Source organism: Sardina pilchardus, chromosome 17 (assembly GCF_963854185.1).
Source record: "Sardina pilchardus chromosome 17, fSarPil1.1, whole genome shotgun sequence".
Lineage (NCBI taxonomy): Eukaryota > Metazoa > Chordata > Actinopteri > Clupeiformes > Clupeidae > Sardina > Sardina pilchardus.
This window is the reverse complement of record NC_085010.1, coordinates 3,955,112-3,975,796: the sequence shown is the minus strand read 5'-3', so window position 1 is coordinate 3,975,796 and position 20,685 is coordinate 3,955,112. Positions and strand designations below refer to the sequence as shown.

The window sequence follows — 20,685 nt, the reverse complement described above, 5'->3', positions numbered from 1 at the left end:
AGAACCAAATAACCTGCCTCACTTAAGCTTGATGGATAAGCAACAACATGGCAGTGATCCCTATTGATTCCCATTTTGCAATAAAAGTTACCGTAATTAATGGTTTCATGTTGGACCTGCAGTTTGGGCTGGGCTGCATCCTGCCCAAAAGGCTGGGCTGGGCTGCATGCTGACCCCCCCCCCCCCCACCACACACACACACACAAACACACACACACACACACACACGATGAGGGACCACATTGATTTTATGTTTTAACTTTTGGGGGGAGAAGTGAAATAGTTTTGGTGGTAAAATCCACCCGGGTCAAACTTATCTGAGAAAATAATCAAAGACGCAGGATAAGAAAGGTTGCCAGCGAAGTCACCACAACACTTTTAGTTTGTGTTTTTTTTTTTTGCCATGAGAGGCCTGAGTCCTGCCCAGAGGATATGGCCAAGACCTCTTCACACCATCAGAAGCTGACCAGGATGCTGTAGGCATGTGGTGCTTTACTCTCGGCCACTCTCAGCACCTGCAGCGCACACCTGCCTCTTCGCTCTGCTCTGCCGAGACATGCGCGCTACACAGGCCTCTCCCCGGTGAGAAGCAGCGCCTTCATCCATTTTAGATGATGCAGGTCCACATCACAGCTCATGAGAGCCTTATGTTTGTTTGACATGTTTCTAGGTACAGGCCTCCGGCCTGGCCTCTGAACATGCAGCATGGAGAAAAGAAGGAGAGGCTGGAGGAAGAAAGAAAGAAAGAGAGAGAGAGAGAGAGAGAGCACTCTGCATTACAGTTGTTATTTAGGAAATGTAAGCCAAAAAGAATGTCCACTGTGGCTGTATTAGTCTGCCTTAAACCTCCATGCTCCCAGAACAAGTCAGCAGACGTGATTCTAGATCAACTGTTAAGAGCCCGATAATTCCCATAACAGCATGACCAAAGTTGAGGAGGCAGAAATGGGAAGGTGGGACCTTTGATTCCATTATACTCCAAAGGAATCTGTCAGAGAACCAAGGATAGAATAATTGTTTGGAATGGGGATTCTCTGTGGACTACTCCTAGCTTGTTCTTAGGCTTTTGAAGTGTTCGCTGACATTGGAGAAACTCAAGGGCGGGGAGGGGAGGGAAATGGGGGCTCTGAAAAGAAGAAGGGGAAAAAAAGACAGACCCAACTTCACTTCAGAAATTCTAAGCGGCGCTTTATTTGAAGCTTGGAAAGTAAACGGACTCTGTGCTGAGGATGCCTTAGGGGTACAGTGAGCTTAGGACAACCACTACATTCTGAACAAGATGAATTAATTAAATATGGAGCGACAACTGTTGCAGAGGGAAGACTAGGGGGAGCCCAGGAATGTTCTGGACTTTAAGGTCCCACTGTGAGACCTTGACATTCTCACTATCAGCCGTCTCTCCGGTGTTCTCCCAGAGAGGACCAGCGTAAACAGGTTTGAAGTAGAATGAGGGTTGCATTCTGAATGGAAACCACTCTGCACGATAGGGCCTCCATACTGTGGAGATATCACACCAGATTCATTTCACAGCAGATACTTTGAAAGTAGAATAAAAAAACAAACAATAAAGGAACGCCTTTGGTTCTTTGTACTGTAGCTGCCTGCTTTGGGCTAAATGAACTGCTGATTTCCTTGTTGTGTCTTCAAATAGCTTAAACATGCTGGGCAGAACAGCAGGGGTGCTGCAATGTATGGCCCTTAAGCCTCACTAGACAAGTGTAAACAACTATTTACCTTCAGTTTACACTGATTACATTTGGTTTCTTTGGCTCAGGGTTTAATATCGGCCATGCTAAACTACATACATCGATCTGCAGGTAGATATTCAAAACCAAATAAAAATGTGTGAGATATAACAATATCAGAATTTGAATACCAATCAAAAAGTACCACAATGGGCACACAGACACAGAAACTGTTTGGAAACAGGGGGATAAATTATTCCAAACTACAAAAAGTTGCAAGAAGTTTCCTTGGGTGTACTCATGACAGCCACTGGAAATCACAAAATGGCACACAGTGAAAAGAGGACAACCCACTAGACAGCCAGATGAAAAAGCCACAGTCATGAAGAAAACATACCAGAGGAGAACAAAACCGAAAACGATTAAATAAATCCAGTGTTGTACGTGTGTGTGTGTGTGTGTGTGTGTGTGTGTGTGTGAGTGTGTGTGTGTGTGTGTGTGTGTGTGTGTGTGTGTGTGTGTGTGTGTGTGTGTGTGTGTGTGTGTGTGTATGTGTGTTAGATGGAGGGGGAGTGAAAACTTTCTTTTTTATCAATCAACGCGCTGACAGAATTGTCACAGGCTCTTTTGAAGTCTGCCAATGGCGCCAACAAGGGACCCAGCGCAAGTAAATAAAACATGGCACTTTTCCGTCGCTTCTGCCGGTTAATAGGCCAGCATGCTGATCAAAAGAACATTAGCTTTGATTAATCAATCAATGCCCCGGTGGCCTCGGCGCTCCTGTCAATGGAGCCGTCTGCCTGTGGGATCGCCGCATGGAGGTCAGAGCCTTGGAGCGGCCGCAGCGCAGCATGTGAAACGTTCCCCGGCATTTCTCACACTGCTGCGCGCCAACTCAAATCCACCCACATTGATTTTCCCTTTTATTCTTCCCTTTTCTTTCTGCGCGCTCTCCCTCTCTTTTACGGTTCTTTTTTTTGTGTGTGTGTGTTTCGAGAAGAATTCACATCTTCTGTCTTGTGGGTCTCTTGTGGAAAGAAGTGAGGAGTGCAGACACATGGGTTGAGTAAGAATTGAGTGAGTAGTGAAGAACAACCAGGTTGTGTTCACGTGAAACCCGCAGGCCCCTGTTTAAAAGGCGGTTTATAGACAGACAGGCGCCATCTTGTTTGCTTTAGTCCTCACAGTAAACCTCAACACAACACAAGCAGGCCAGGTTTGTGAATCCTGGCCTGCATTTTTCCCTACGCCATTGTTCTCCTCTCCTGCCCGCTTGCTCCTTACCGTACCATATTGTTTTCATGTGGCCTCCTTCTATCTGCAAATGCAAATGAGCATAATTTCAAATGACAGGGAAAGTAAACTTTCTTTCTGAGTTGTGTGTGTGGCACTTCTCCCTGTGGGGGACGAGGCGCTGAAGAAGCCCTGCTCTAATTCTGTCATTGTCAAAGTTTGACATAATAAGCGATTGTTCACTCGCCTTTGTTGAGTGATACAACACTGAGCAGGGTCCCAATTCCTCCTTGTTAATTTAAAAAAAAGGGAAAGCGTGAGACATCTCTTCCTTAAAGGGATGTTTGGAGCTGCTTATGCTAAATATTATAACGCTCCTGTCGTGACGCCTCTTTGTGCGGCCCTTTTATCTTCCCAAATCCACAGGAGGGCTTTACCTTTGCCACATCGCCAGGGTAACGGCATCTCCGAAATAATTTAAGTAGCACTATTTGAAAAACTAAGACAAGCTGAGAGAATTCGTAGTCGGAGATCAAAGCCACACAGTTGCGTCGCCACCAGGGCAAGCGTTGACTTCCCGGGCTTTCTACGTTGTGATCAAGCACTCTGTTTTGTTAAAAGCCTGTCCTGGTTCTCCAAGCTTTGCCCATAACACAGAATGTGTCTGCATATTTATCGGCAGGTGTATGTATGAACAGTAAATGAGGTGTCAGGTTGAATGATGTACTCGGATGGCAAGCAGCACAGAAAACACACATTATGTTGTGTCTGTACCGCAAGACAGTTTCATCATTATGAGTGATGTTAATATTGTGTCAACAATGGTCATTTGTCCCCCCCCTGTTTACAGTTTCCCTGAGGTGGTGTGTCTCGCTGCTGCTTAGCGCCAGATGTAGAATGCTGTGCTGGTGCTACTTTCTTTTCAAAAGAATCTGTCTCACCAGGCAGCACAAAAACATCTCCCTCAATAGGTCAGGAGTGGAGCAAAAGTTTGAGGCCTTAGTTTCTTTCTGTTTCTCTTTTTAGTCTTGACAGATAAATCTGCTGAGAATTTCTTTTTTTCTTTCTCTCTCTCTCTCTCTCTCTCTCTCTCCCTGCACCATGAGCTTCTTCCCTAATTTCATCAGCACTCCTGACTGACAAGCATCATTACGGATAAAATTATCCCAGTAATTATCCTGCCGAAAGGAGATTTATATCCCCTTTGTGAGCAAGGGGGGAAGCAGATCCGTGGGGCTGGATTCAGCACCCGGCGTTGTGCGGTGCTGAGCCTCTTCGTTAAAATAAGCACCCTAATGAGCCGCGGCCCCCCCACTGTGCGCGCGGGGCACGGGCACGCTGCCTGGCAGGGGCTCACGCTCGCGCGTCTGATGTGCACTAAGTGTAGGGGAGCACGCCGTAGCCTACATAAGCCAGGTCCACTTAGCGAGACCCGCTGTCCGTGATCGTCTTAATTTGTACCCTGGAGGACCAGCCCGGGCCCAGGCTGGTGCTTTGCCCTCAAGTAGACGAGGCTGACATCCACAAGCTCACATGCCATTAAGACTGAGAATGCACCACAGTGAAACAAACTGGGTGGTAAAGAATAAGAATACGTAATCTATAGATGCCCATAGAGTGAACTGTAGCAAAGAGTATAATAATAACACAATATAGATTACATTCTCATAAAGATCATACTCATTTAAGCTGTTCATCAAAACAAATCTGAACAACATTTTTGTGATGTTATGGTTCAGATGTGTGTGACCAGGCCCACTTGTTATCTGGTTGCTGTAAGGAACTAGGTTGTTTCCCTGGGAGATCTGGCTGTAAGGCTCAGTCTAGTCAAGACTAAAAGGCTCTTAGCTTGTTGGACTTGTTCCATGCTTTGCCCTAGTTAAAATTCTATTTCCAGTTGTGAATCCACTAAAATGTGGCTTTCTCTTTGTGCAGAGAGAATGATTAATGCTGACACAATATTCATTTAGATGCCTTGTGAAAAGAACACAAACACCACATACCAGTCTGTTAAATCAGCAGTATGGAATTTTTTGTCTAAGACTATAGCAAGATCATGACTGAAAGGCCATGCATTAAAGCACATAATAAAAGCTTGCTAGCATTCTGGTGTCTTTTGATTACACAGTTGGTGATGTTTTGTGACAGTTTTGTATAGTGGTAAGTGGGGCTGACAGGTTTGTTTTTTCCTCATGTGACCATATGCCACCAAAATGACGATATGATGATATGCAAAAATTTGCGGCCTATAATTACACTATTTAAAAAGTCACATTACTGTAAACTGCCACTTTAAATTGGCCATGCATTAATGTCATTTGCCAGGAATGCAGATTATAGCAGACTAGCAAGTTGGACAGGTACTCCTCATTTGATCATTGACTGATAAAGGCAGTAGGGTGAGAGGTGAAAGTCGGGACTATCATCACACATCACTGAATAATCTTTTTACCGATTGTCTAAAATATCTGTCTGAACTGACACATTTATTGGATAGAACCACAGCAATGAGTAGCACTGAAGTGAATTTAATGTGCATTTCTATGTCCACTGCAAGTGTTATACTACAGAATGTCTAGTCAGAACATTACACCCACATTGTTTGGATGTCATACATACCAAGCATTACCTGTCAACATATCGAACAAAGTTCATAAAGGTTTGGGTAGCTCACATTTCATTACATATCAATCATAATATCATGTCTTTTATATTGATGCACAAAATGTGATTCTGATTTACATTGCATTTCTATATTGAAATTTCAGATAGAATGGCTTTGTAAAGGATTTAGTCATCTTTGCTCCTCATAAACCCATAAATGAGTCATGATTACACCATTAGTCTGTCTGCATAACAGCTTTGTGTAATGACTTGCAGGAGCGCGACCCTTGAAATAGCTGCAGGTCTAGACCACAGAACACACTGACCCACCAGGGAAGCATGCTTGTTTTTTTGCACCAATTTGATGTATTGTTTGGTGCAAATGGACGAGACAAAGCTGTTAGCGTTGAGGTGGTGGAGCACATGTGTTGGCTTCATTATGGGTGCAAAACAAGCCCTGCTCCTTAATGACTGTCTTCATTAAGGGCCATTTGCCGGGTGAAAGAGGTCCCCCCGGCCTACCTCATAGATGCAACAAGACAGGTAGCCTCCATTAGGATCAGATCATAGCATGCGTAGCGTGAGCCTGCATATGTGCTCACAGAGCCTGAGGCTGTGGGCCATGCTTGAGCATAAACCAGAAAATGAGGAAAAAGGGGACAGACAGGATCATCACTGTGTCAGAAATGCCTGGAAGAAAATAGTGATATTTTACAAAATAGTGCTAATTGGGCAAAGTCATATATGAATTTCAATCGTGCAATGTCATGAAAAATCACCTCATTTCCATATGCATTTCAAGGAGTCAGGTGTTTCATAAGGTTGAGTACCCTTTGCTGATGATGTGTTCTGGTTTTGTAAGGTGGTTGCACTGATCTAATTGCTCTGGCTTTCAAATGGGGGCAAATTAAATGTAAAGGGACAGGTTAATCTGTCAATAGTTTAGGTTTATTCCCTAGGTTTGTACGGGGCACTCACACATCAATTCTGTCGATGGGGGTCACCTCCAAACAGTGATTGCATGATGGGAAATTTATTGCGTACAAATGCTCTACCTATGCAATCTGGTGCACTCAGCAGTCCGCTCGCATTGATTGGCTGGACAACTTGCATGTGACAGTGCAGAAAGTAATGTGACGCTGCCATGGATCAATAAAAAAATGTATGTGCCTGGAACCTAGGAGGCATTCAGTAATGAAATCAATAGGCATGCTTGGCTCCTGGCATTAAGATCATTGGCCAGACTGTTATTTAGTCGTTGTTGTCCTACAGCCCAAGCTGGCTACCATGAGAAATCAATGCAGCAACATCACAGCCAGCATCCCAATTACTGGTGAGACTGGTGAGAGATCAATGCAAGTGTTTGCCATTAACGTGTCCTGGTGGGAAATCACACTATATTATTCTCTTTCTCTTACACATGTGCACACATGCTCTTGCACAATCACACGCACACACGCACACACATGCGTCACACATGGGCACACACACACACACACACACACACACACACACACACACACACACACACACACACACACTCACAGACACACACACACACACACACACACACACACACACACACACACACACACACACACACACACACTTTCCCTCCCTCACACACACACACACACTGTAAGACATGTCCTTGGTCCTGAATTTCAACTAGCCAATACATAGTTGCAACTACAGTAAATAAAATCTGACCTGCATGGAAAGAGCATACTCAGTTCTAAATTCTCAAACATATTTTTTTTGGTTTGCGTTCAAAGAAATGGTTTAGAATGATCGTGTACTTGATACATAATCACACAGTTCTCTGAAAACACTGTGACCTGGTCCTCATCTTCTAACAAAGAGGCTGATCAAACTTTGCCGTGCTCCTGTGTGTGTCTCTCGTCATTACTGTTTGGAGTGCTGTGACGTGTCAAGTGAGACGCGCCGCTGCAGCCCAAGCCCTACAGGCATAATAGAGACGCCCCCCCCCCCCTCCTCTCTCTCCTGCCACGCTCTGACTGACAGCATTCATGACTCCGTGTGATGAGATACGTCCCCCATCACCAAAATGTTAAATAAGATGAGATAGATTATCCGTTTTCTATTCGATAGTGAAATAATGCTCTTCATGGAATTGGTTCACCTGGCATTTAGTGATTTGTACTTGAAACTACATTCTACAATATATTGAGAGGATATAAAGCCATTATAAACTAGTAATGCACAATGGCATAAATAGCTATATACTTCAGTGGAGATACTCCCAGTCCAAAGTTTGGAATAACTGAGAAGTGTTTTTATTTTGAAAGATAATCATGTTTCCCCCAATCAAATCACCTATATATTTTTTTTATTTGATTAAATTGAAACCGAAGATTTCATGCATTGTATCCTTAGAACAGCGCAATCGATCTCCAGGATACAGGGAAAGTGGAGCCCCGTACAGATGTGCAGGTTGACAATCCTATAGGATTTCAATTAGATTTTGGATTTTTGTTTGTTTGTTTGGACAATTTTACAGGATTCCTAAATCATAGGATTGTTGCTATTGGAGTCCAGAATTTTTGTTCCAAATCTGATTGGAATCCTGTAGGACTTGATTAGGGTACGTTATACTATAGCTTAATTAGGAAGCAGGAGGGAACGTGATCAGTGTCTTGATTATAGGCTCTTATTAGTTTATAGACCTATGTTTTGCAGCCTTGATCCTCATTCCTCGCCATGACTTGACTAGGTCAGGGGTTTCAAAACAGGTATTTCGAAACCAGGTCACAGGTAAGGTGCAGATGAACTAAACTGAAATCGAGTCACTGCTCTTCAGTAAGGGTCGAAGTTACGAATAGGCTATTGTGTACTCTCTGACTCTATTTTTTTTTAACGTATAATTGGCCTAAACAACAAGGCCTATTTGTTGACTCACTTCCACCGCCTCGCTGCAAAAAGCATTGTAGTCGCGGATTGCTGGCTGAAATCCAGAGATTCAAATTCACTTTTACCCTGGATACGCCCTAAATTCGTGTTGCATAATCTAGTCAAACAGTTGAGTTGTAGTTTTGTTTTAGCCTACATTAGGCATTCGCGCAAGATAACTGGATCGATCTACAGGTAGGAACCGATTATTCTCCTTTGTTTGTGCAACAACATTGTGTGGTTTAGGCTATGCGGAAGTTGATTGTATTCGCCTGCTACACTTGTAGCCTAATAACACTGACCCACGACAATAGATCCGCATAGGCTAACGCAAGACAAGGTCGACATTTATATTTGAAACTAAGTCTCAGATAGCAAAACTAGATAGGGGACTAGTGTGGCATGCCGCCGGTGCCATGGCACTTGTGGCCCACCGTTGGACCACCATCTCTTTTAATTGAACTTGTCATCAATAAAGAAAATAGACTAGGCTCCATGATATGTTATTGAAATGATATATGAAGTAGGCTTATAGCCCAACTGAATAAATTAAAAGGACTTTAGACCAATAGTGACAAAATATTGTAGAGCGACAGTGGTCGGTTAGCCTCTTATGCTATATTTTAGGTTCAATTTGAAAACGCTACAAAGGTCTTATTAGGCTATTTGTCTTTGAATGTGTTTTGATTTGTCCATTATTTATTTCGCATTATCCCACAGGAAAATGGCGAACCTAATTGACAATGAGGTGTTGCAAGCTTTCATCACCTATGCCACCATTGTTACCCTGAAGATGCTGCTGATGGCCCCATGGACGGCATATTTTCGCATCACCAGAAAGGTGGGCTTGACAGACTTGTCTGTTCAGATATTACAGTATTGTGTAGATTAGTTGTCCTCTGTCTAGCAAGAGAATAATATGAGGAAGCTATAGTGTCATGTAAGCTATATAAATGAATTGACATTGATTTGAACAGTTATGTCTTTTCATTTACTTTGAATAAGGCCTTTGCCAACCCTGAGGATGCGGCCCACGGCAAGACCCCTGAGGACAAGAAGAAGATGTTAAAAACTGACCCTGATGTAGAGAGAGTTCGCAGGTAACTATTGCATGATTGACAGGAATCGTGGCTTGAGAGATGTTGAACATTTTTAAACAACAATTGATTTAGAATTGCAACAAATTTACAACATTATTCATGCCTGATAGTCACCATCTGGGTTATCCCTTTGATGACCATTCAGCATTATCAAATGTGTTGATCTGCTGTGCTGTGATAGCCATTGACACTGTCCCATCTCCAGATGCCATCAGAATGACCTGGAGAGCGTCGTTCCATTTGTTTTAATTGGACTTCTCTACGCTCTGACTGGACCAGATCTCTCCACGGCACTGCTGCACTTCCGGGTCTTCGTAGTGTGTCGTTTCATCCATACCGTGGCATATGTATTTGCTCTCCCCCAGCCAAGCAGAGGGCTCCCCTTTATTGTTGGTCTGATAACCACTCTGTCAATGGGCTACAGGATTCTCAACAGTGTGATGTTGCTCTAAATAGGCTATAGGCTATCCACTGCTGTCTCATTTTGATTTTTTATTGTTGATTTGTTTTTCACAACTAGGACATTATTTCCACCTCTTTCCAAATATGAAAAGGCCTGTCACAGGCCTCCTGTGCATGTCGTCTTTTCCAAATCTGCACTGAACAAATACTATAGTCTGTTTATGTGACTTTTTGTATCAGGGATTGGCATGTTTTGTGGAATACATTTTCAGGAAATGTAATTCAAAAGTATTTTGTGTCAGCTTGTTGAGTGTTGTCCCTGATAATGTGATCTGTCAGTGACTCAGCATATTGTTCCTGATAGTGGCCCATCTGTGACAATAAAACGGAACTGTGTCAGTGCCATGTCCATATTTCTCAAATAAAATTGTCTATCTTCTTGAGTTTCTTCAAGTCTCTGAAATTCTCAAATGGCAGCTAATGCTGTTGTCGACAGAGAGATAGGCTACTGCCATTATCTTTGTTCAACAGGCAAGACAACTCACACCACATGAAGGCGCTGCGCACCGACAACATTTGCATTAGAGGGGAGTGTCGGTCTAAAACTACATACCGAGGGCACACTGTCTACCCTATTGCATAACGTGGCGTTTTTCCAAAGCTACTATGGTCCAGATGAGTTAGTCAACTGAAGACAACGACTCCCACCACCACTGCAGCCTGCTTCAAAACTTTTACTGCACTCGTCTAAGTGGCGGATTTCGAGTCTAAGGTGGGAAAAGAATGATTCGCGCAACAACCATTTAGACTAAACTATCTAAAACTTTAAAAGTTAATCAAACAACCTTTTACATTCACGTGTCAAATGATTGATCTAGACTGTTACATCTGGTTTCAAATGTTCTCTGCGAACAGCCGTTGTAGGCTACATTATGGTCACATTCTTAAAGAATCTAGGCTGCTGTTCAGACTTCGCAAATTTCGCTTACGTTGCAAGACGAGACAGACTTTAGAAAGTTCTCAAAAGTGTATTTCTAAAACGAGCAATTCTGCATTAGTGGAAAAATCCAAAGGAGAAGACTAAACCACACAGTCGGTTAATTTATTAGGGCTATAATTTTCCATGTCGTCATAAAAGTAGCCTACACTAGATTTTTCTAGTTAAGGAGTTCTAGCTGTGTGTGCAGACACGTGCAGAAAGTGGAAACCTACCTGAGCATTTTGGTTACTTTGTCCTAAGTATTTGTTCTATTTGATTGTCTATCGTCTATTTCTACAGAAAACATGTCTGAAGTTGTGCACATGATAGACAGTGAGGTATTCTTGGCCTTCTCTACATATGCCACCATTGTCACCCTGAAGATGATGATTATGTCCCCTTTGACAAGTTACTTTCGCTTGACGAGAAAGGTAAGATTGCATTCATCTGACATCTCTCACTTCAACAGTAATTAGTCTATTAGAGATTGAAAGAAACAGAACAACTGAAAAAGAAATAAACTGTGCTCATTTGAATATCAGTTGAATGTATGTGCAATAAACCATTTTAATCTGCTACCCTTCACCTTAAAGGCCTATGCTAATATGGAGGATACCGCCCTTGACCTGTCTAACGAGGATAAGAAGAAAATGGTCAAGGTTGACCCTGATGTGGAACGGGTTAGAAGGTATGCTCCTTTCTTAATCTTTTGACCACATTAAAAATGTCTTATTAAGGGCATGCTTTTAAATGTTCAGTTAAAAAAAATGTTTGTATGCATGCAAAGTTTAAATCTAGGTGAGCTGTCTGTCTGTATGGATTTTCATTATGTATAGTGGAAGCATACAGTATTAATCTAAATGCAAAGTCTCCTCTGTCTGCACCCTCACCCCACGCGCTTCCTCCCCTCAGGTGCCATCAGAATGACCTGGAGAACGTCATTCCCTTCCTGGTGGTCGGCCTTCTCTATGCCCTGACCGGCCCTCCGCTCAGCTCGGCGCTGCTGCACTTTCGGGTGTTCGTGGGCTCGCGCTTCTTCCACACGCTGGCCTACCTGGCCCCCCTGCCCCAGCCCTGCAGGGCTCTGGGCTTCGGGGTGGGCCTGCTGACCACCTTCTCCATGGCTCACAGGGTCGTCACCACTGCACTCTACCTGTAGAGGATGCCACTGTCACTTATCATCACCTGACTTCACTTCAAGTACTCACTCCAGTTGAAAAACATTGCACGTCATTTGTAATATTTCCATTTTCATAATGCGACTTGACTGATATGAACCGACTAGAATGTGACACTCAAGTATTATTGGTATTATGCAGTGTGTGGGAAATCTTTGCAGTTAGTTATGTGTTTAAACTACAAATTTCCCACATTTTCCACTGTCATTTCATTTCAGTTGATTTAATTCCATTGTCTTTCATGTCATTTCATTCATCTGTGTCATCTTTTTTTCATTCATCTGTTTTATCAAGTGTGGCTGATTGGTGGACTAATTGTTGGCCCATTTAAGTGGAATGATCTGTAGCACACCGAGAACACATAATTACCATGATGTTTTTTTTTATAGAATGCATATAGAAAAGGCGAATAAAAGAATCTTCAGTCTACACTGCTATATAGCATGTGCTTTTATGTTTGCTAATCAACAGCCCTCAGCAGTTAGTTAATGCCTGACACCACCCCTTGGCCAGCAGGGGGAGCCATTTCAAAACTCAAACACAACACTCTCTCATGTAATTCTAATTGCATGGCTCTAGCACAGATATTGTTGAGAGCTGTCCCAATATCTGCCATAATAATGTCTTCATAAATTAGGGAGCCACTTGCAATTTAAAACCCCATCTCTTCCCAAAGTCAAATGTAAATAAGCATCCATTAACACGTGCACCTTTGTGGGATATAGTTGATCAACTAGGTGCAATTATTACTGTCTAACTTTTTATGATATGTCATAGTTCATTTGATTAACTTACGTTTGAGCTGTATTGAAATATAGGGCCCCTAACATCATCCTGACATCATGTCATAGCTCCTCACATCATAACTTCCATCTGTACCCTATCATTCTGTTTAGAGTGAAATCATTCATGTTTTGGTAATGTAAAGGAATCAGAATACATTAGTACATTTCTGTTCAAGTTACTTTGCTAACCCTGCTCTTAGAGCGGCTGCTGAAATGAGCTTTTCCTCTCAGTAGGACTACCTGTTTACCTGTAGCTGAGGCCCATGTGTCAGGTGAGTGTTTATGGCAGAATCTACACGATGTATCAATGTGGGCTCCATCCTTTAACAGTCTCTATTCGTCTGCATTACAGTCTTGTAATTAATTTCCACCGCTCGCCTGGGGTACACCATAATCTGCTGGCAGGCGAGCGAGTTAAATTCGCTTGCTCTCATCTCTCATCCCTTGTGTGAAAAGTGTTATCGCTATACGAACGGCTGCCGTAAGACTAGTCTGTTTCTCTTATGCTCTCATTACTGCCATTTGTTAGCGATCATCAGTCTAAATCTCAGCATCATCGCTCCAGCCCACAGGAGCAACTCTAAATGATAATGCACAACACCAGGTGAAGGTGGATTAGTTATTCATATATGCTGCCATATATGTTTCACCCTTCTCCTTCGGCTCCAGGGTGCTCCTATTTCTCAGTCAAGCCAAGCATTTTACAGCCCTGTAGGACGGGCTCCACCAAAACCCTGGGCTGTGATCAATAACCCCAGATCCTCCCACCAGCTGCTGAGGATGCTGGGCCGTCTTCAGGGTGCAGGGTCCATGAGAGCTGCTCGACCTGTGCCTCAGGAGAGGTTTGAAGATTAGGAATAGGTAGCATTAAAATGTAATCGAATTTAAATAACTGAAATAGATAGTGGAGGCAACTAGAGGCAGAGACACAAGAGCATTTGCCCCGGTACGGTGCGTCACTGCTTGTATCTATGGTCTTGCAGACGTAAATTCCTCACATCTGCCGACTGCCTTCCTGTGATACTCATTAACTGTACAGGGGCTTAATTAGGCAGAACTTCAAAGTCACACACCCAACCGGCGTTACAGTGGAGATTTATATCATACAATGGCTCCCTGGGCCCTGAAAAATTAATGAACAGTTAGCCATATACTGACTGTCAGCCCCCTCTGAAAACGATAAATCAGCCACAGCCAGAGCCCAGGTATTTGGCTGATGCTCCAATCTAACACTGACACACAAGTGTTCTAGTCATTATGGTGTGTGCTGCCAATCCTGGTGTTGGCTGTTTAATGGCGGGCGCAGTAGGTGGTCAACTCCAGCCTGGGGCTGCGAAGTGACAATTTCTTAATATGTTTGGGTCATTCCAGGGCAAGTCCAGCTGTGGAAACATCATGGGTATTACAAAGCTAAAGTGTAGCCCACAACTCACATGTCCAGCAGAGGAGTGTTTGGTGGAGGATGCATTAACCCCTTGAGAGAGAATCATGTAAGCACAACATGTAACCTTTCGGATGGGACCTTGTGTGATTCATATCTGTGTACAATATGCGGTCAGCAGGCGCCTTTTTCCCTGGCCAGTGGTCCTGTACGCTACGGTCTGCTGCATACTCGAGTGACCACCAGCAGCATGTGCCTTTCTCTCTGTTTCCATGGTGCACCTGCATGGCGGACTGTAACCCCTATCAGTGAAGCCCGAGCAGGCCGCCGGACTGACTGACCTCTTATACACTTAAATTTGAAGAAGGTGGGGGGAGCATACGGTTGGGGTCAGCAGATTGCTTATGCTGATCCTGATGATTGGAATGCAGGTGATTACCATAAGCAATTTAAATGGTATTGATTTAGCTCCTGGGTGCTGTAATTGAACACCCAGACCAAGCCTCCCAGGCTCACCCAAGCTCTCTGTTATTCAGTTTCTGTCTCTCTCATTTGCTTTTCCCTCTTCCTCGCTTTCTCTCTTTCCGTGTGTGTCATTCCTCCCTCTCTCTCTCCTTCCGCCAAGCCAGGTTGTGTTTTCTAGCCCAGGAGTGGACCGTCGGGCTGGGGCAGGCCTGGAAGGCCAATCAATAGGCAGTTTGTCACGGTAACAATGGAACTGTTCAATTAACAGGCTGCTCTGGTTAATTTAGCAGCTTAGCGCTGTTGCTTCTCCAAATTATATGCAGACTTTGCAGGAGTAGCTGAGGGACCTTTCTTCCAATTTCGTAGTGAATGTCTTCTGTGTATCTCATCTAGACAGGAATAATAGGGGCCAATGTTACTTCCCTTCAGATAACAGCCAATGCACAATAACCCTAAGCTAATCGACTTCTTTTAAATCAAATACTTAATTTTGTTGGTAATTATAATTCAGCATTTAGATAACAAGGAAAGCAGCTGTATTGATTAACAAGACAAAGGAGAGCTAATGACAAAACTTTCTGTAAAAGCACGCTCATAAATATATATGTTCAACACTCCTCTGCTCAATTATTCAAGAATAAATTTAGTGCTTGGATCAATTAATAAAAGGAGAAAACTCTACCTGGAAGACGCACTTACACATTTTCCATTTTTCATCGACCTCCCCCATTTCTCTGGAGAGTGCACAATTTCTTGTTTTAATATTTTAGCGCCCTAAGTTAAGCTTCAGTGTTCTCTCCAGGTAATGCACTAGATCATCTTGACATTTCAAAGTACTGAAACCTTTGGAATAAAGTGTTTTAACTCAGATCTATTAGCATAATTTATGCTTGTCAGAGTAAGCACCTATATAGCAGTGGGGTTGGGTGAGGGGCAGGACCCGCTATATTTCATCTGCTCTGTCCGTCATTCCGTGTCTCGCAGTGAGCCACATGTTAAATACAGAAGGACAAACAAAATGGAGGCATGCATGCCAAGAGGGTGTCCTAGTTGATGTTGCTCATACATTTTTAACAGTCACTCTATATCCCTTCTGAAGAATGTATTCCAGGGTGCAGGTAGCACCTCTGTTGTTAAACATTAAGTTTTGAAACATAATATTTGCCATATATGTGCAGCCTGCTTGATTAACCAGGGAATGGATTTTGTATGACATCAAGGAAATAATGACATCATCAAAAAATATATAAAACACAATATAAATAGAAAAAAAAAACATTAATGTAAATTCATGTTGATGTTGAATTAGAGTAGATGTTATGCATCACATTGTAACTAACAGCTCACAAACAACAGCGTGCACATCCCTGATGTGTGCTGCTTCTTGATTAAATAAATGGCCACCACAAATGTACGTTATGTTAAACTTTCCATTAGTGTCTGCCCCCACGTCACCCCACATCACCCCATTAATAGCTTGTCTGACATTGTGTGAATTTAAAGTGACAGTAGTAATAGAACACAGGGAAGTGGGTTATGGAAGCTACAGTATACACCAGTTCCAATCCGCCATGTTTGTGATGTTGTGTATTCATTCCACAGTCATTTTAGTAGCAGTGCTTTGAAATAAATCCACCGCTATCCAAATCTGCACTCATCATCAGTTACGTAATTTGAGGTCACAGTGTTCCGCGGGTTGTTAGGGATTTTCACTCAAAGAAATGGAAGTCATTGACACCCACACCGGCCTGGATTCTTCAAGATTGAATGCAACAACATTCATCAGAGTCTAGGCATCTACGCACACACCTCTGCAAGAGCATTCAGGCCAAAGGTGAAATTAAACTTCGGGGGACTTTCAACTGCTCTAACAGGTCCTGTCATCTCCCGAGAGGCCCCGCCATGTCAGAGTCATCCTCTCATGCTGCCACAAAACACTGAGAATCACACAGGCTCTACCTACTTATCTGGTGGATGTTTTTATTTTGTATGGCTATGCCCATGATATACTCGAGTTCTGATTACATTATTATGCTCCTAGCCTTGTTGCACCCTATGGGCATACAGCAGTAACCCCACTCACAAGAGTATAGGCCTGTATATGTGGCATATTGGGTCATATATAGATCCTTCACTCAAACCTAGACTTCCCTTATCACCTTGCCATTAAAGTGTGACTGTGTTATAAGTGCTATGAAGCTGTCAGCCAATGCATACTATTGCTGAGATGGCTTCACTGAAACTCTAATAGCAATAGAACACTTTCAGCAGGAACCAGCAGACCCTTTGGAGAATCATGTGATGGTTTGCACAGTCATGTCTAGCGGTCCGCAGGAAGGAGGTGGAAATATGTCTCCTTGTTGCCATCTGTAGGTTTGCACAGTCTTCTTGTCTAGTGGTCTGCAGGAAGGAGGTGGTAATATATCGGACTAAGTCATTTCCCAGAGAGACATGTTCATTTCATTTTCACTTGGTGGTGATTTACTTTTGAAAAGGAAGAGTATGTCATTGTCACTCGTGTGGAGTTTTTATTTTTTTCTTCTTTTTTTCAAAGGTCCAGGATACAGGCTAGACTATTTTCGATGGATTACGTGCTTGCATGTTACTTGATGGTTAGGGGTTGTCTTAGGTTAATGTACGCATATTTTTGCAGGCTACTTCAAAAGGCGGTGCTGACATTCTGCCCATTTAAACTGCATGTTGTAAAGTGACAAAATGATCCATTCAATCCATATTAGATTATTGTAGTACCCAACAAACCAAATGATTAAACCTCAAAAAGCACATGTTTTTGTGTAATATATCTGTATGCGTAACTGGACAGTTGAGCACATAGGCTCAGATTGGGGTTAAACAAAAATTAATCTCCAGGTATTGATTGGACGGAATGGGCCAATTGCTCTGTCAGTTAGCATTGTGCTAGCTGTGCTACGATTTAAAACCGTGCTCCTTAAAACGGAGGTTTTGGAGTTTAACACGCAGCTGCGCACGAAGTTTAACGTGATTGCTGTGTCAGAAATGAAACAGGATCAGCTGATTCCTAGTTACTGGGGTTAAACTGCCTGGAAGCCGGAAGTACGCTGTTTTGAGTTTTACCCCAGCAGATGCAGTCGTAATTACAGTGCATGAAAATGCACTGTACTGTTCTTCCTAGGCTTTTTATTACAGTGCATGAAAATGCACTGTACTGTTCTTCCTAGGCTTCTTATTCTTCTTCTTCTAACGCTCGCAATTCAGCTTCAACCGTTTAACGTAGAAACTTCATTCAAACGTTGTTGCGTAGGTCTTGCTTATGCCATGTGTGCTTTGTATTTTTCAACTTTGTAACTTTTATACTTTTTGAACTATTAAATAAAAACTATTAACAATTTCCCCATAGACTTAACATTGCTCATTATGACATCACGGCAGCAATTAGAATGTTACCCCAGCTGGTCAGCCACCTGGGCACCAACTGTCAGTTTCTCTCAGGCTCCTCTCTGAAGACTACATATTCTGTTCCCCTGTATCCTCTGCGCACAACAGTATCAAAATAAGTCCTCCTAATTCCATCCAACTTTATATCCATTCATCTTCTTCAAACCATTCACTCATCCACCCATTCTAAACAGTCTGCCTATCAACAACATCAATTAGACGCTCTACATTGAACTTTTAAACAATCTACTCTGTCTCAGGCTGGCTCTCTTAAGACTAGCCAGTTAAATTGATTACACCTGTATCTGTATCCACTACTCTCAGATACATTCTCTGTGTCTCTCCATTCTACAAGAATATAAGGCACATTCCATCCAACATTCTATCCATTCATCTTCTTCAGACCATTCACTCATCCACCCATTAAACTGTCTATCAACATCTATTAAACAATCTGTCTATCAACATCCATTAAATTCTCTGTCTATCAACATTAATTAGACTATCTACATTCAACTTTTAAATTATTTACTCTGTCTCAGGCTTTAAGAGTACTCTGGCTCTCTTAAGACTAGCCAGTTAAATTGATTACACCTGTGTCAACTACTCTCAGAGAGCTGTATCAGTGTCTCTCTTAACAAGAATATAAGGCACATTCCATCCAACCTTCTATCCACTCATCTTCTTCAGACCATTCACTCATCCACCCATTAAACTGTAAATCAATATCTATTAAACAATCTGCCTATCAATATCCATTAAACATTCTGTCTATCAACATTAATTAGACTATCTACATACAACTTTTAAAGTATTTACTGTGGGTCCCTCTCAAGCAGCGTTTATATGTCCTCCCTCGCTCCTCGATCCTCAATGATCTACATAAAGAAAGATAGAAGAAGGGCTAGACTATCCCATTGTTGCCGCTCCATCATTCTTTATGTAGATCAGTGAGGAGCGAGAGAGGACGCGTAAACGCTATGAGAGGCACCTTCTGTCTCAGGCTTTAAGCATACAATCTCATTAAGACTACAGATCCTGTTTCACTACTTCCTCTGTCCACAACTGTTTCAAAATAAAGGTCCTCACTGCAATAATACACTATTAAATCATTTAACCATTGAAACTACTCAACTATTGAACTGTTCAACCATTCCAACTGTCAGTTATCATCCACTATGCCTCCAGTCAACTACATGAAACCTCCATGTACCTAGCAACCAACATAGCAACCATTAAAATTAAGTGTTTATAACCGTTTCCATAGCAACCAACATGATTATACTGCAGTAACTTCTTGTTTCCTGATAGTGGCCACCATGGATACCCTAGCAACAAATGTTTCAAAATAAAAGTCCTCACTAGCAAGTTATCTAGTTAGCATGGTTAGCTTGGTTAGCATAGCTAGCATTTTTAGCATAACTGCAAAAAATCATCAACTAAGTTAGCTAATCAACCTGGTTAGCATTGTTAGCAAATCTAGCATTGTTAGCATAGTTAGCATTTTTAGCATTACTGCTAGAAATCATCGGTTAAGTTAGCTAATCAACCTGGTTAGCATTGTTAGTAAAGTTAGCATTGCTAACATAATTAGCATTTTTAGCACAACTGCTAGAAATCATTAGCTAAGTTAGCTAATCAACATTTTAACATGAATAGAAATCAATAGTTAAGTTAGAACTGGAATGTTTCAGCTTTAAACTGTCTACCTTCACACTATCAACTCTCTGTAAACTACGCAACCACCATGTTTACCCTAGCTACACCTTAGTAACCATATCTACATTATATATCTTTTTTTGCATTTTCATGCACTGGTAATTCCTTGGAATTGCATTTCTAGTTATTCCACTTCTTCTTCTAACGCACGCAATTGAGCTTGAACCATTTAACGTAGAAACTTCATTCAAACTTTGTTACGTAGGTCTTACTTAGGACAGGTGTGCTATGACTTTTCAACTTTGTCACTTTTATACTTTTTGAACTATTAGATAAAAACTATTAACAATTTCCCCATAGACTTAACATTGCTCATTATGACATCACGGCAGCAATTAGAATGTTACCCCAGCTGGTCAGCCACCTGGGCACCAACTGTCAGTTTCTCTCAGGCTCCTCTCTGAAGACTACATATTCTGTTCCCCTGTATCCTCTGCGCACAACAGTATCAAAATAAGTCCTCCTAATTCCATCCAACTTTATATCCATTCATCTTCTTCAAACCATTCACTCATCCACCCATTCTAAACAGTCTGCCTATCAACAACATCAATTAGACGCTCTACATTGAACTTTTAAACAATCTACTCTGTCTCAGGCTGGCTCTCTTAAGACTAGCCAGTTAAATTGATTACACCTGTATCTGTATCCACTACTCTCAGTAGAGAGCTGTGTCTCTCCATTCTACAAGAATATAAGGCACATTCCATCCAACATTCTATCCATTCATCTTCTTCAGACCATTCACTCATCCACCCATTAAACTGTCTATCAACATCTATTAAACAAGCTGTCTATCAACATCCATTAAACTCTCTGTCTATCAA

General features: G+C 42.2%; 2 protein-coding genes across 2 annotated transcripts; both read left to right on the top strand.

The window, feature by feature from the left end:
* The first annotated feature begins 8,366 nt into the window (after positions 1-8,366).
* Positions 8,367-10,377, top strand: LOC134062181 (microsomal glutathione S-transferase 1-like). Its single transcript, XM_062518108.1, has 4 exons — positions 8,367-8,627; positions 9,153-9,273; positions 9,438-9,532; positions 9,738-10,377. The coding sequence occupies exons 2-4, from the start codon at positions 9,157-9,159 to the stop codon at positions 9,982-9,984; spliced, it is 459 nt and encodes a 152-aa protein (XP_062374092.1). The 5' UTR covers positions 8,367-8,627; positions 9,153-9,156; the 3' UTR covers positions 9,985-10,377.
* Positions 10,378-10,554: 177 nt separating this feature from the next.
* Positions 10,555-12,520, top strand: LOC134062179 (microsomal glutathione S-transferase 1-like). Its single transcript, XM_062518107.1, has 4 exons — positions 10,555-10,706; positions 11,214-11,344; positions 11,507-11,601; positions 11,826-12,520. The coding sequence occupies exons 2-4, from the start codon at positions 11,219-11,221 to the stop codon at positions 12,070-12,072; spliced, it is 468 nt and encodes a 155-aa protein (XP_062374091.1). The 5' UTR covers positions 10,555-10,706; positions 11,214-11,218; the 3' UTR covers positions 12,073-12,520.
* Positions 12,521-20,685: the final 8,165 nt, after the last annotated feature.